At 48.8% G+C, this 12,191-nt stretch overlaps 1 protein-coding gene across 2 annotated transcripts in view; it reads left to right on the top strand.

Annotated features, from left to right (window-relative positions):
• The window catches only part of CEP350 (centrosomal protein 350), a gene marked incomplete at both ends in the record, with an annotated part of 132,441 nt that extends 130,046 nt beyond the window's left edge, over nt 1-2,395 (top strand). For both annotated transcript variants that reach the window (XM_080698608.1, XM_080698607.1), the window contains one exon: nt 2,231-2,395. In XM_080698608.1, coding sequence (XP_080554734.1) covers nt 2,231-2,395 — 165 coding nt within the window. The remainder of the gene's footprint in view (nt 1-2,230) is intronic.
• Between the last annotated feature and the right edge of the window lie 9,796 nt (nt 2,396-12,191).

Genomic DNA, 12,191 nt, shown 5'->3' with positions numbered 1-12,191 from the left:
AGCCGTTCTAATATTCCTCTGGGATCTTCTCCCACTGTGTGACGTGGTTCTGAGTCCTTCAGCAGCATCCATTCTGCCTGTGTCCCCTTCACATGAGTGCTCAGAGCAGGCATGGTGGTGCATACCTGTACTTACAACCACTTGAGAGGCCGAGGAGGACGGTCACAGGTGTGAGGCCAGCCTAGGCAACTTAGCAAACTCCGTCTCATGAAATGAAAAAGGCTGAGATGTAGTCGGTGATAGAGTGCCCTGGGTTCAGTGCCAAATGCTGCAGAGGGGAGAGAAACCCCAGGGCCAAGAACTGGCCATGTTATGTTCCACATGCTGTTCAGTTAGTACAGTCATGCAGTCTCCTTTTCCTACGTAGTATACTTTTATTAATGCAGTTTATGTTCACATTTTTTCCCCTGTGGTGCTAGGGATTGAACCCAGAGGCATTCTACCTCTGAGATACACCCCCAGCCCTATTTTATTTTTTATTTTGAAGCAGGATCTTGCTAAATTGCTGAGGCTGGCTTCAAAACTACGATCTTCCTGTCTCAGCCTTCCAAGTGGGAGATTAGCGGTGTGCGCCACCTGCCTGGCTCGCGCTGCCCTTTTGAGATGAACTATGATCGAGTCAAGCCGAGAGCATGTTGTGGCTCGGCAGCGTGGTTAAGCTGACTAGAGACGCTGTGATAACCATTGGCCCTGCTGAACTTGTGACCAGCTCAGGGCACGCTGTCTACTCTGTCCCCTGGCCTCCTGCCCACTCAGTGTTGTTACATGTGAGAGCGCCCCAGGTTTCTGTTGTGTGGGGGTGGGGGATAGCTAGGGATTGAACACAGGAGCACAGGCCATTCTTCCAGAGCCCCCTGCGATCATGGTTTCACTAAGTTGCTAACGGCCTCGCTAAGCTGCTGAGGCAGGCCTTGAGCCTGTGATCCTCCTGTCTCAGCCTCCTAAATACTGGGATTACAGGTATGCGCCACCATGCCCGGCTCAACATGTTTCTTTTTTTTTTTTTTTTTTTGGTGGTACTGGGGTTCCTGGAAGCCCTTCTACCTCCGGGCTACACTCCTAGACCTATTTTATATTTTTGAAACAGGGTCTCTTATGCCAGCGCGGCTGGCTTCGAACCTGTGTGATCCTCCTGTCTCCACCTCCCAAGCACGGGGATTACAAGCGTGTACCACCACGCCCGGCTAACATGTTTCTTTTTAATAAAGTCATCTTTAAAAAAATTTGTTTATAAGCAAGCAAAAATCTTGAGCATTTATTTCTAATCTGGTTAGTTTTCATTTGCCTAGGAACCCTGAAATTCTAAAACACAAAAAGCAAAGTATTATATAACCGCGGGTTTTGTTGTTGGGTTTTTTTTTTTTTTTTTTTTTTTTTGGACTGGGGATTGAACCCAGGGACATTTTGCCTTGAACTACAGTCCTAGCTCTGCTTTTGTCTGCTTTTGTCTTTTTATTTTGAAACAGGGTCTCGCTAAGTTATGGAGGCCTAAGTTGCTGTGACTGGCCACAAGCCTGTGACCCTCCTGTCTTCAAGTATTGAGATTACGAGCGTGCGCCACCATGCATGACTTATGACAGGGATTTATTTATTTATTTATTTATTTTTAGTGGTACTGGGGTTCCCCCGGCTATAACAGTGATTTTAAAAAATAAATTTAAACAGTATTACATTTTCAAAATATTCTAAAGAGCCGGGCGTGGTGGCGCACACTTGTAATCCCAGCATTCGGGAGGCTGAGACAGGAGGACCTGGGTTTGCTGCCGGTCTCAGCTACTTAGTGAGACCTTGTTTCAAAATAAAGAATAAAAAGTAGGGCAGGGGGTATAGCTCAGAGGTAAAATGCCCCTGGGTTCCAGTACTGCAAAAAAAAAAAACACCTAATGAATGCTAATTGTTATTCACCTATAATATTTTAGAATCATACCAATATCATTTTAGGATATGTGCATTTTATTAAAAATCCATAAATCTAATATTTTGTATTGTCTCCCTTGAATTCCTTTGCATATTCCCTCACATTTACATAGACAGTATATACTGAAATACTGCTAAATCGAAAATAGTCTTGAAGCCATTTCTTTTATTCTACAATTGAGGTTTTCCAGACTGCTTGCATTTTAGGAGCGGGCCCTGCCACTTGCCGTGGGCGTGTCCCTGTGGCTGGGTAGGAAGGCAGCGTGCCCTGGCTCCAGGCTTGAGCGCGACCTCGCTGTCTTGTGCTTTGCAGGTGCAGGAGCTCCACGAGGAGGAGGCCCAGTGGGTGAACTACGACGAAGATGAGTTGTGCGTGAAGATGCAGCTGGCTGACGGGATCTTCGAGACCTTGATCAAAGACACTATTGACGTTCTGAATCAGATCAGTGAGAAGCAGGGGAGAGTGCTCCTTGTGTGACATCTTGCAAATAAATTGAACACTGAGTGCTAATACGAGTCCTGGGCCTTTCTGCTCCTGACAGACACCCCGTCTCCACCGTAGCAAGAGTGCTTCCGGACCTCGTGCCTGTTCCTGTGGACTGCTGGTTTGGAGTTCATGGGACAGTGCGGTACATCCGGCATTACAGCCTTTGCCTTTAGGACCGCCCCTGGATGACTTGGTTATTTTTGGTGGGCAAGGTTACACTGCGGATGTTGAGACACAGTGTAATCTTGCACCCCTTGTTAACACCCTTACTAGTCTCAGTTGGGGGCCGAGGACACCATGCTTACCTCTGGGCTTACTGGCTCTCTCGTTTCCTGAGTCTGAAGTGAGAGAAGAGAGCTCTCTAGACAGTCATCATATCACTCGTGAAATGTAATCCTGGTCTCAACCATGAAAGTCACGAATGGACATCATGGTCTCTTAACAGTATTAAACCCTTAACCACCTCCAAGAAAGGCACATTGAACAATGCCTGCCTATTTCCAATGTGGAGTTGGTTTCCCTCTGAAGACCATTTTCTCCCATCCTTGCAGTTGAGCAGCACCAAGCAGACTGCACGGTAGCCTTGCTTTCTGAGCACCACCTAGAGGACTGTTTACCTTTGCATTGTGTTTAGTTTCCCTTTCTGGGCACGACACAGGAATGCCCCGCTGAAGCCCAGGCTCCAAGGACTGTGACAGGGCTGGCCCTGCCCTGCTCACCCTGCACTTTTCTCACGCGTCCTGGGCCTCTGCCAGCTGCTCCCCGAACCACAGACACTCAGGACCATCTCAGGCATCCAGGCACGGCAGAAGTGGAAACAGTTCACTTGGCCTTCAAACCTCCCCCTCCTCTCTCTCCCAAGAAGTCAGAGACGCTGTTACTTGAATGATTTAGGAAACGAGTGTGTGCACCAAAGACAAACATTGTCTGTAGTTTGTGTGCTTGTTTTGTGCTATGGAACTTTTTTAATTTATTTTAAGATAAATTATTAAGTTGGAAATGTATGTCCCTATTCAGAAGTGAATGATTCTTCTTGTACTAGTTAAGCCTCCATCTCAAAGTTTCTATGGTTCATAGTCTTTGCACAGGAAACCAATGGTTTTAGCAAGTCCTCCTCTTTGGGAAGAAGTCAGTTAAATTCAGTGAGAAGATGAGCTTTCCAAGATCACTTGCAGTAGCAGGAATGGGCCAGGATGATTTACAGGCTCTGTAAAGTTTAATTCTGCCTCTCCTCGGCATTGCTGCTCACTATTACTGTCCCTGAACCGACAGACTCAGCTGCTCCCCGAGAGCGTGCTGCTCTGCGGGGGCCCAGCACCTGCCTTCCTGACCGGCCGCTCCGACTCAGTCACACCCCGCTTCGCGTGCTCGAGGAGAATGCGTAGACTCTTAGGCGCGAGTGTCAGTGCCTTCACCTTGACGGCCCTGATTGGAAGCATGGTGTGAGACATCCGCTGGATTCACAGTCCCCAGTATCCTGGAATGTTGTAGCTTCAAAATCTGTTAGAGAAACCCCAAAGATTGTATAATCTTTGTGCACATTTGCTCATTTCTGCGTCTTCCCTCCAAACTCACCTTCACATCTTGTGTTCACTGCGCACACTTCTGTTCCCCTTCGGTTTATTCGTGTCAGTGTCAGAAACCTCCCGAGGCGATCATGGGAATACTTGCATTTTGCACAATGACTGGTGTGAGAGCTCTTGACACAAGGCAGCACGGCCAGCGGTGCCCGGCGGGGACTCGGCTGACGAGTCGCCATCGTGAGCAGACTGACAGCGAGAAGCAGAGGCTCTCGGGGTCAGCCGCGTGGAAACCGGCGCGGCCCGTGGCCGGGAGGGCGAAGACTTCTCAGTCTGGGTTGCTCGGGAGACAGAGGCATCTTGTCCACACCCTTTGCTGCTTGTAGTCACATTGTCCTTATAATACTGAAACCTTACAGCTGCTGTAAAGTTTTATAAATGATTATCAAAATACTATAATAGGAATATAGGTTGTTTTTCTACATCTTCATTATTTGGACCTAAGATCCGTTTTTAATAATAAAGTTTATCTTTACTCTTTATGACATTATGATTCCATAAAAAGGAAAAAAAATACTGATCCGCATCGCGGAGTCAGCAAGCTGGCACGAGTGCCTGGCTGGCGCTGCAAGGGCGAGGTGGCAGCCATCCTACCTGGCTGACTCTGCCGCCCAGGACCCCGCGTCCAGATGCAGCAGAAGCAGCGTCCTCTTGGCTAAAAATGACATGAACAGAGGGATTTACACTTGACAGATTTCTTAATATTTTAACTACTTGGATCTAACTGAAATGGATCGACTGTTAGGATCAGGAATGATAAATGTGGGTCCCAAGCCACTTGTTCCATATTGGGATCTTTTTAATCAAACTGCCTCTTAACGAAGAACCTAATAGCCCCTCTTTCTAATCTTTACTCCTTCTCTCCAGGCCCCATCTTCTTTCAGTCTTCATAATTCCTCTAAGAAAAAGATCTTTGCATCAGCAGTAATATCTTTTAGAATAGCACTCTCTGAATTTAGTAGTAAACCAACATGTAGGCTTCAGATTTACTTCTGAGTCCAAAACAATTGTGCTATCCAGGGCAGATAACTCTGGATTGAATAAGTACAGGGTATAGATTCCCTCTTCAGGTCTAAACAGGAATTTTTACTCTAGGGAAAAGTGGGAAGAACTCAAAAGTAGTTAATAAGGAAGGTAATTTTTCTCTTACCTAAAAGAAAATTCCTTCTGTGACTACAGGTCTCTGAGAAATTATCTTTCAAAAGAGATTTCATTGCTCATAGGAGTGTTGTGGCCTATTGATAAAAAAAAACAATTTTGTTCACTTTCTTGTCTTGAAAAAAAGTGGCCTTAGCTTTTTGCAATACTTGAACCAAGTGTGCACTCGCTCAAGGGTTTCTGTAGCACAGCATTAGAGACTCGTAACTTTTCTGCAAGAAATTCAAACCTACATCTTTCTTTTACTACCTTAAGAATACTAGTGAATACAACAGTAACTCAAAGAGCAAATGGTAGAAACTACAATGATGTGTAATGCAAATTGTAGGAATTTACATGTTTACAAATCATCTTAAACTGGTTGTGCAGCGATTCAATAAACTATCTTTGTATTATAAAATGTGAAGAACAAATGTAAACTGATGTAAAGGAGGTACTGTCGTTTTAATTAACCTAGGTAAGAGCTTTTCCTTCTGGACTCTGCAAAGCCTTCTCGGCAAACACACTGCAAAGCGTTCTCTGGGGCCCAGGCTCCTCCTGTGTACTGTACTGTGCAGACATGGAAACAAACCCGTTTACTGTGTGTAAATAGCCCGTCAGCGGCCATTTTCAGCCAATAGTCACATCCAGTGCAGCTCTGCGCCGAAGACTCAAGGGTGTGGTTTGTAAGTATGATCTGTAAAATAACTGGGATGGATTCCCATGTATACCTGTGTAAATAGATTTGTTAACTAAAATGTACTTTAAGAAAAGGTAAAAATCTGTAAATAAACTGATTTATAAGTTAATTTCATGTCACGTGCTCATTTTTCCACTTAGGAGCCAACCTCAGAGGAGAGCTCGCAGAATCCAGTCCTTTCTGGTTTGTCATTTGGTTAGAGGGCACCGGCGCTTGGGCAGTAAGATCAGATGAACTGGCGGTAAGAGTTCCTCGCTCTGGAGACAAGTGCCAATCATCAGCTTATACATTGAACAGCCTGAGTTTCATTCCACAAATAGTCGTGGGCACCGCTCTGGTACTGTGAGCACTGTGCTTGTGAGTACTGGGCACAGACAGGGGCCTTGGCCTCACAGAGCTCAAATTCTAAAGAAAGACTCATCAGACATTTGAAGCCAGGTGCAGTGGCATACGTCTGGGACCCTAGTGCTTGGGAGGCTGAGACAGGAGGGTCACAGGTTGGAGGCCAGCCTCAGCAATTTAGTGAGACCCTGTTTCAAAATTAAAAGGGCTGAGGGTATAGCTCAAAGGGAGAGCAACCCAGGGTTCGGACCCCAGTACCACAGAAAGGAGAGAGAAAGAAAGGAAGGAAAGCAGTGAGTGGGGGAGGCAGGGGTACTGAGGAGCTGGGGTAGAGCTCAGAGGAGGCCTGGGCTCGAACCCCAGCGCCAAAATAATAACTGAAGAACAGTGTGTGGCAGCCCAGCAAGTGCCGTGAGGGAAGCAGACGGGGGACTTGAGGCTGGAGATGGCCGCGAGCGCTCCCTGGTTGCTGTGACTGCGGGGACTCGGTCTTGAGAGGGGTCTGTGTGGCCACCCCTAAACTCCTGGGCTCCTTGGATCCTCGGCCTCCCTGGTAGCTGAGATCTCAGGCGTGCGCCACTGCACCCGGCTCAAGACTTCACTCTGGACACCCATGGGCGTCCAGTGCATGGCAAGTGTCCCTTCTTTATGACTTGAGTTTGGCTCGCCCCTGTGAGGTGACGTGTATGGAAAAGCCACGCGCAGGTGGCCACGAAGAGGCGCAGCCAGCTGACGACCGAGTGCTCGCGGAGAGCCCAGTGAGTGCAGAAGAGAAGAAATCCCAGGACAGAACGTACGCGGCTCGGATAATGAATCACCTCTGGTCGGACAGGTTAGAAGTAACCGCTAGAATTCTCACCCAAATTCCAGTCACCTTTGATGGCCATCTCTGCCACACCTTAGCCCCGTACCCAACCATGAACATGAAGGGAATTTCCAGAAAACCCCTGACTCCAAATTCCAGCAGTTGTTTGAGTGCCTACTAAGCACCAGGTGCTGTGGCTGGTGCTGGGGACACAATAACAGTGATTGAATCTTGAGAAAAGACCAAATACCTGTAACCTTGACTCAAAATGTGTGGACAGCCGGCCATGGTGGTGCATGCTTTTAATCTCAGTTCTGAGGCTGAGACAGGAGGATCACAGGTTCAAAGCTAACCTCTGCAACGTAGGCCCCCTGCAGCTTGTTGAGACCCTGTATCAAAGTAAGAAAGAAAATTGGGTTATAACTTGGAGGTAGAATGCCTCTGGGTTCCATTCCCAGTACCAAAAAAAATGTGAACATGGTCAAGGGGTCCGTGCAACTGGCGGAGCAGAGCCAAGCGTGGCACGGGTAAGTCTCTAGAACCGCCCCGGGAGTGCCCACCGAGGGGAACCCAGCCAACGTGCTACAAAACCCCAGGAACCGAAGAAGTGCAAAGCGTGGACACTGTCCCGCCGTGCGCTGGCGGCAGGTTAACACACCAGTGTGATTCGGGTCACTCGGGATAGACACACACACCAGGCTTAAGGGCCATGGTGTTACGGCCAGAGGACAGAGCGCTCGCCATCCGGCCCTCGCGACGCCGGGGCCCCGCGGCCAGCAGGTCTCTGCCTCCCACGTGGGCAGCGTGACTGGCAGCGCCGCTCCCGCTGCAGCGCGGGCCTCCCCAGCGAGGTCTGGAGCTACTGCCGCGGGCGCCGAAGCAGAGCAAGGACTTAGTGTGCAATGGAAAGATCTTCCCCAACAAGGAGATGAGCCCAGCATGGCGGGAGGCCTCTTGGTGGGGAATGTCCCAGACCCCAGCCCCATTCTGTGCAGGGGCAGGAAGGTACACGCGATGACCCTTCCCGACAGCCCACCTACCCCGAGATGGTCAGCACGGCATATCATACCCAGGAGGACAATCGTGCGCCCCAAATGCAGAGGCAGGGCCTCGCTGGGGCTTCGAGGCGGCCTTTCCGGGGGTCACTAGAAGAGCCAGTCTCCAGCGGCGTCGAACCTCCCTGGAGGACGCCTTCAAGCAGGACCTCACGGGCCTCCAGTACGCCAGCTACAGAGGCCAAAAAGTGAGTCTTGGGGGCCTGACAGCTAACCTCCCACTGAGTGTGGGGTTCTTTTTCTTTTTTTTTTTTTTATGGCACTGGAAATTGAACCCAGGAACATTCTACCTCTGAGCTCTACTTACAGCCCTATTTCACTTTTATTTTGAAACAAGTTCTCACTAAGTGGCAGAGGGCCTCACTCACTAGCTGAGGCTGGCCTCAAACCTGCAAGCCTCCTATCTCAGCCTCCCAAGTACTGGGATTACAGGCATGTGCCACCACACCCAGGTAGAGCGTGGATTCTGCCTCCCCGGAATCCCTGCTACTTGTACAGCAATACTAAAGCTGACCCCGATCTACCGGCAGGTAATCCCGGGCTCTTCTGTCGTCCAGCACCACCTCAGCTAGTGAGTTTAACGAGACTGGCTGGTCTTGAGGAAATTCCAAGTCACTGGGTTCCAGCCAAGCCGTAACAATGGGTGTGGGTGGCAGCGACTCCGCGCGGGTGACAAAGCCAGCACTGAGGCGCTGTCAGCAAGCCGTGCCCCTGCTCGTCAGGCTGTCACGCCAGGCACCTGCAGGGCAGAGGCTTCTGAAGAATGGGGGGCGAGGCTCCTGCCCCCTCCCTGTCTGCGACTTCCTCGGATCCGCAGGCCCTGTGCTTGGATGCCCTATTGGGGGATGGAGGGAGAGACTTGGTCTTAAGGACTGTTCTATCCCTGACCTGATCCGGGGACCTGCCTCCTCCACCCTCACCCCGACTCCACACCTTCCCGCGCTGGAGCTTTTGGGACGATCTGCTAAACCCAAACTGTAACACTTAATAACCGGTTCAAAGAAGGGTGAATAATGAAAAGGCAAATGAGGGAAAAGGAAGCGCGGTATCTGTAGAGAATCCGCGCGGCCCACTTCCTGGCTCCGCAATGGAGAGGAGGTATCGTTATAACTATGGTCATTTTATATGCCGATCGTACTAAATCACGATACCCAGATATGTGGTCAAAGCCAGTCTAGATATCTCTGAGAAGACATTTCTTTCTTTCTTTTTTTTTTTTTTTTTGGTGGTCCTGGGGTTTCTGGAAGCCCTTCTACCTCCGGGCTACACTCCCAGACCTATTTTTACATTTTTTTTATTTGGAAACAGGGTCTCTTAAGCCAGAGCGCGCGGCTGGCTTCGAACCTGCGCGATCCTCCTGTCTCCGCCTCCCAAGTGCGGGGATTACAAGTGTGCGCCACCACGCCCGGCGAGAAGACATTTCTTAAATGAGATTAACTTTTCTTTCTTTCTTTCTTTCTTTCTTTCTTTCTTTCTTTCTTTCTTTCTTTCTTTTTTTTTTTTTTGATGGTACTGGGGTTCCTGAAAGCCCTTCTACCTCTGGGCTACACTCCCAGGCCTATTTTTTTTATTTGGAAACAGGGTTTCTTAAACCAGCATGGCTGGCTTAGAACCTGCGCGATCGATCCTCCTGTCTCTGCCTCCCAAGCTCGGGGATTACAAGCGTGCGCCACCACGCCCGGCAATGAGCTTAATGTTTAAATGAGTAGATTTTACACAGAGTAGATCACCCCTGTCCCATCAGCATCCCTGCAGCGGGAATCTAAAGCTCTGACCAGTAACCTAGAGGAAAGATTTCTTTTCTTCCAGTTCGGGCTCAGTCCTGTGGAGCCGGGGACCCCGGGCCTCAGGAATGGTGGAGGCAGGGGAGAGCACAGAGGGGAGAGCATGCTCACACCATGGAGGCTGGAGGGAAGAGGGGGGGGACGCACCCCCAGGGACCACCTCTGGCCACGCCCTCCCGGCCCTGCAGGTACCGCCCAGGTAGGTCCATCGAGGGATTCGTCCACTTCTGGGACCACAGCCCTCATGACTCAACTGTATCGACCCTGAATATTAATAAATGAGCCTTAGGGGACGTTTCTATCCAACTATAACACCCTCCATAATGTGGCAGGTTCATGAATCCGTTGAAGGCCTTGGGAGAAAAAATTACTGTGGTCCTGTGGTCTGCCAGGCGTGGGGGCACACGCTTGTAATCCCAGTATTGGTGAGGCTGAGACAGGAGGATCACTGTTCCTGGCTAGACTCAGCTACTTAGTGAGGCTCTTTGCAGCTCAGTTTCAAAATTTTTTAAAATTTTTTGGAACCCTGTTTCAAAATAAAAAGTTAAAAATAGGACTGGGAATGCAGCTGGTAGAATGCCCCTGGGTTCCATTGCCAGTACTAAAAAAAAAAAAAAAAAAAAAAAAAATTTACTGTGGTCTCACAAGGAAGAAGGCCTCTGTCTCTGGACTCCCTGCAGGCCCCGGCTGCTCATCCCCTCTTCCCTGGGTCTCCAGCCTGCCAGCCTGCCCCGCACACTTTAGATTTGCCAGCCCAGTTGTGTGAGCCGATTCCTTAAAGTCAATCAGCGTGTGTATGTGTTGGTCAGGTTGGTATCACTATAACAAAATACAGGACGCAGGCCACTTATTAAGAACAAGAGGTATATATGGCTCACGGTTTGGGAGGGTCCCAGTCCAGACAGCGTAAGGCAGGCTGCATGACACCGGCGTCCCTTGGCTGCCCCGCTCCGTGGTGTGGATAGCAGGGGCAGGGGCCGGGTATGGGAGCCAGCAAGCAAAGGGTTAGCGAGCAAGGCTGGGCCAAACGCAGACTCTCAGAACAACCCCCTCCCCAGAAGGACCTCTACGAGCATTCCCCCAAGGATCTGAGCCCCCACCCCGAGGTCTGCACCATCCCCCAGAACCACCATCCTGGAGACCAATGATCTTTGAGGGGACACAGACCATGGCAGTATGCCTATGTAGAGGTACGTAGATATACACATATGTGTTTGTATATGCATACATAAGCACATATACATATATGTTTATGCATATAAATATACATATACATAGGTATACACATGTATAGCCTGTTGGTTCTGCTTCCCTGGGGTACCTGAGAAATGACACAAGAAGTCAATAGCTAAAGTCTGAAATTAATGACTCAAGAGATGGTATGTATGTGTGTGTGCATATGTGTTTGTGTATATGTATATGTATGTATATATATATATATATCCATGTATGTATGTGTATATATATACATATATTTGTGTGTATGTGGTACTGGGAATTGAACCCAGGGATACACACCCAGTTCAATTTTATTTTTATTTGGAAACGGTCTCACTGGATCGATGAGTCTCACCACTTGCTGAGGCTGTCCTCAAACCTGCAATCCTCCCGTCTCAGCTTCCCGAATACTGGGCTCACAGGCGTGCGCCCCTGCCTGGCCGAGATGGTATATATGTGGAAATGCAATGTGCAGGAGTACCTCGGGGAGGAGACAGGTGGAGTTGAAATCAAGTGTGTGTAACTTTTTTTGCTATAACTATCGCTGTTTTTTTTTTTTCTTCTTTTGTGGTACTGGAAATGGAATCCCGGGGTAGTCTACCTCTGAGCTACACCCCTAGCTTGCTTGCTTGCTTGCTTTTTTTCTTTCTTTCTTTCTTTCTTTCTTTCTTTCTTTCTTTCTTTCTTTCTTTCTTTCAGAAACAGGGTCTTGCTAGGCTGCTGAGAGTCTGACTACGTGGTGATCCTCCTGTCTCAGCCTCCCAGGTACTGGGATTACAGGCATACACCACCAAACCTGCCTTGACTATGGCCTTGATAGTAACTAATATTCCCTCTCCCAAAAACCAAAGCACCACCAAAAACCAAAAGAATCTACTCGGCATGGTTCCATTTACTTTTCTGCCAAGTGCTGCACAGGACGCATATAGAATTATACCTGGACGTGGTGGTGCACACCTGTAATCCCAGTACTTGAGAGGCCGGGACAGGAGGATTACAGGTTTGAGATCCCTTGACAATTTAGTGAGACCTTGGTTCAAAGTAAAAAGGGCTGGGGGTGTTAGTTCAGAGGTAGAATGCCCCTGGATTCAATCTCCAGGACCATAAAAACAACAAACAAACAAACAAAAAAAAAAACAGGGCTAGGGATATACCCAGGAGATAGA

The sequence above is a fragment of the Muscardinus avellanarius genome (assembly GCF_963383645.1).
Source record: "Muscardinus avellanarius genome assembly, chromosome: 7".
NCBI classification, from domain to species: domain Eukaryota; kingdom Metazoa; phylum Chordata; class Mammalia; order Rodentia; family Gliridae; genus Muscardinus; species Muscardinus avellanarius.
This window is presented reverse-complemented; position numbering and strand designations above follow the sequence as displayed.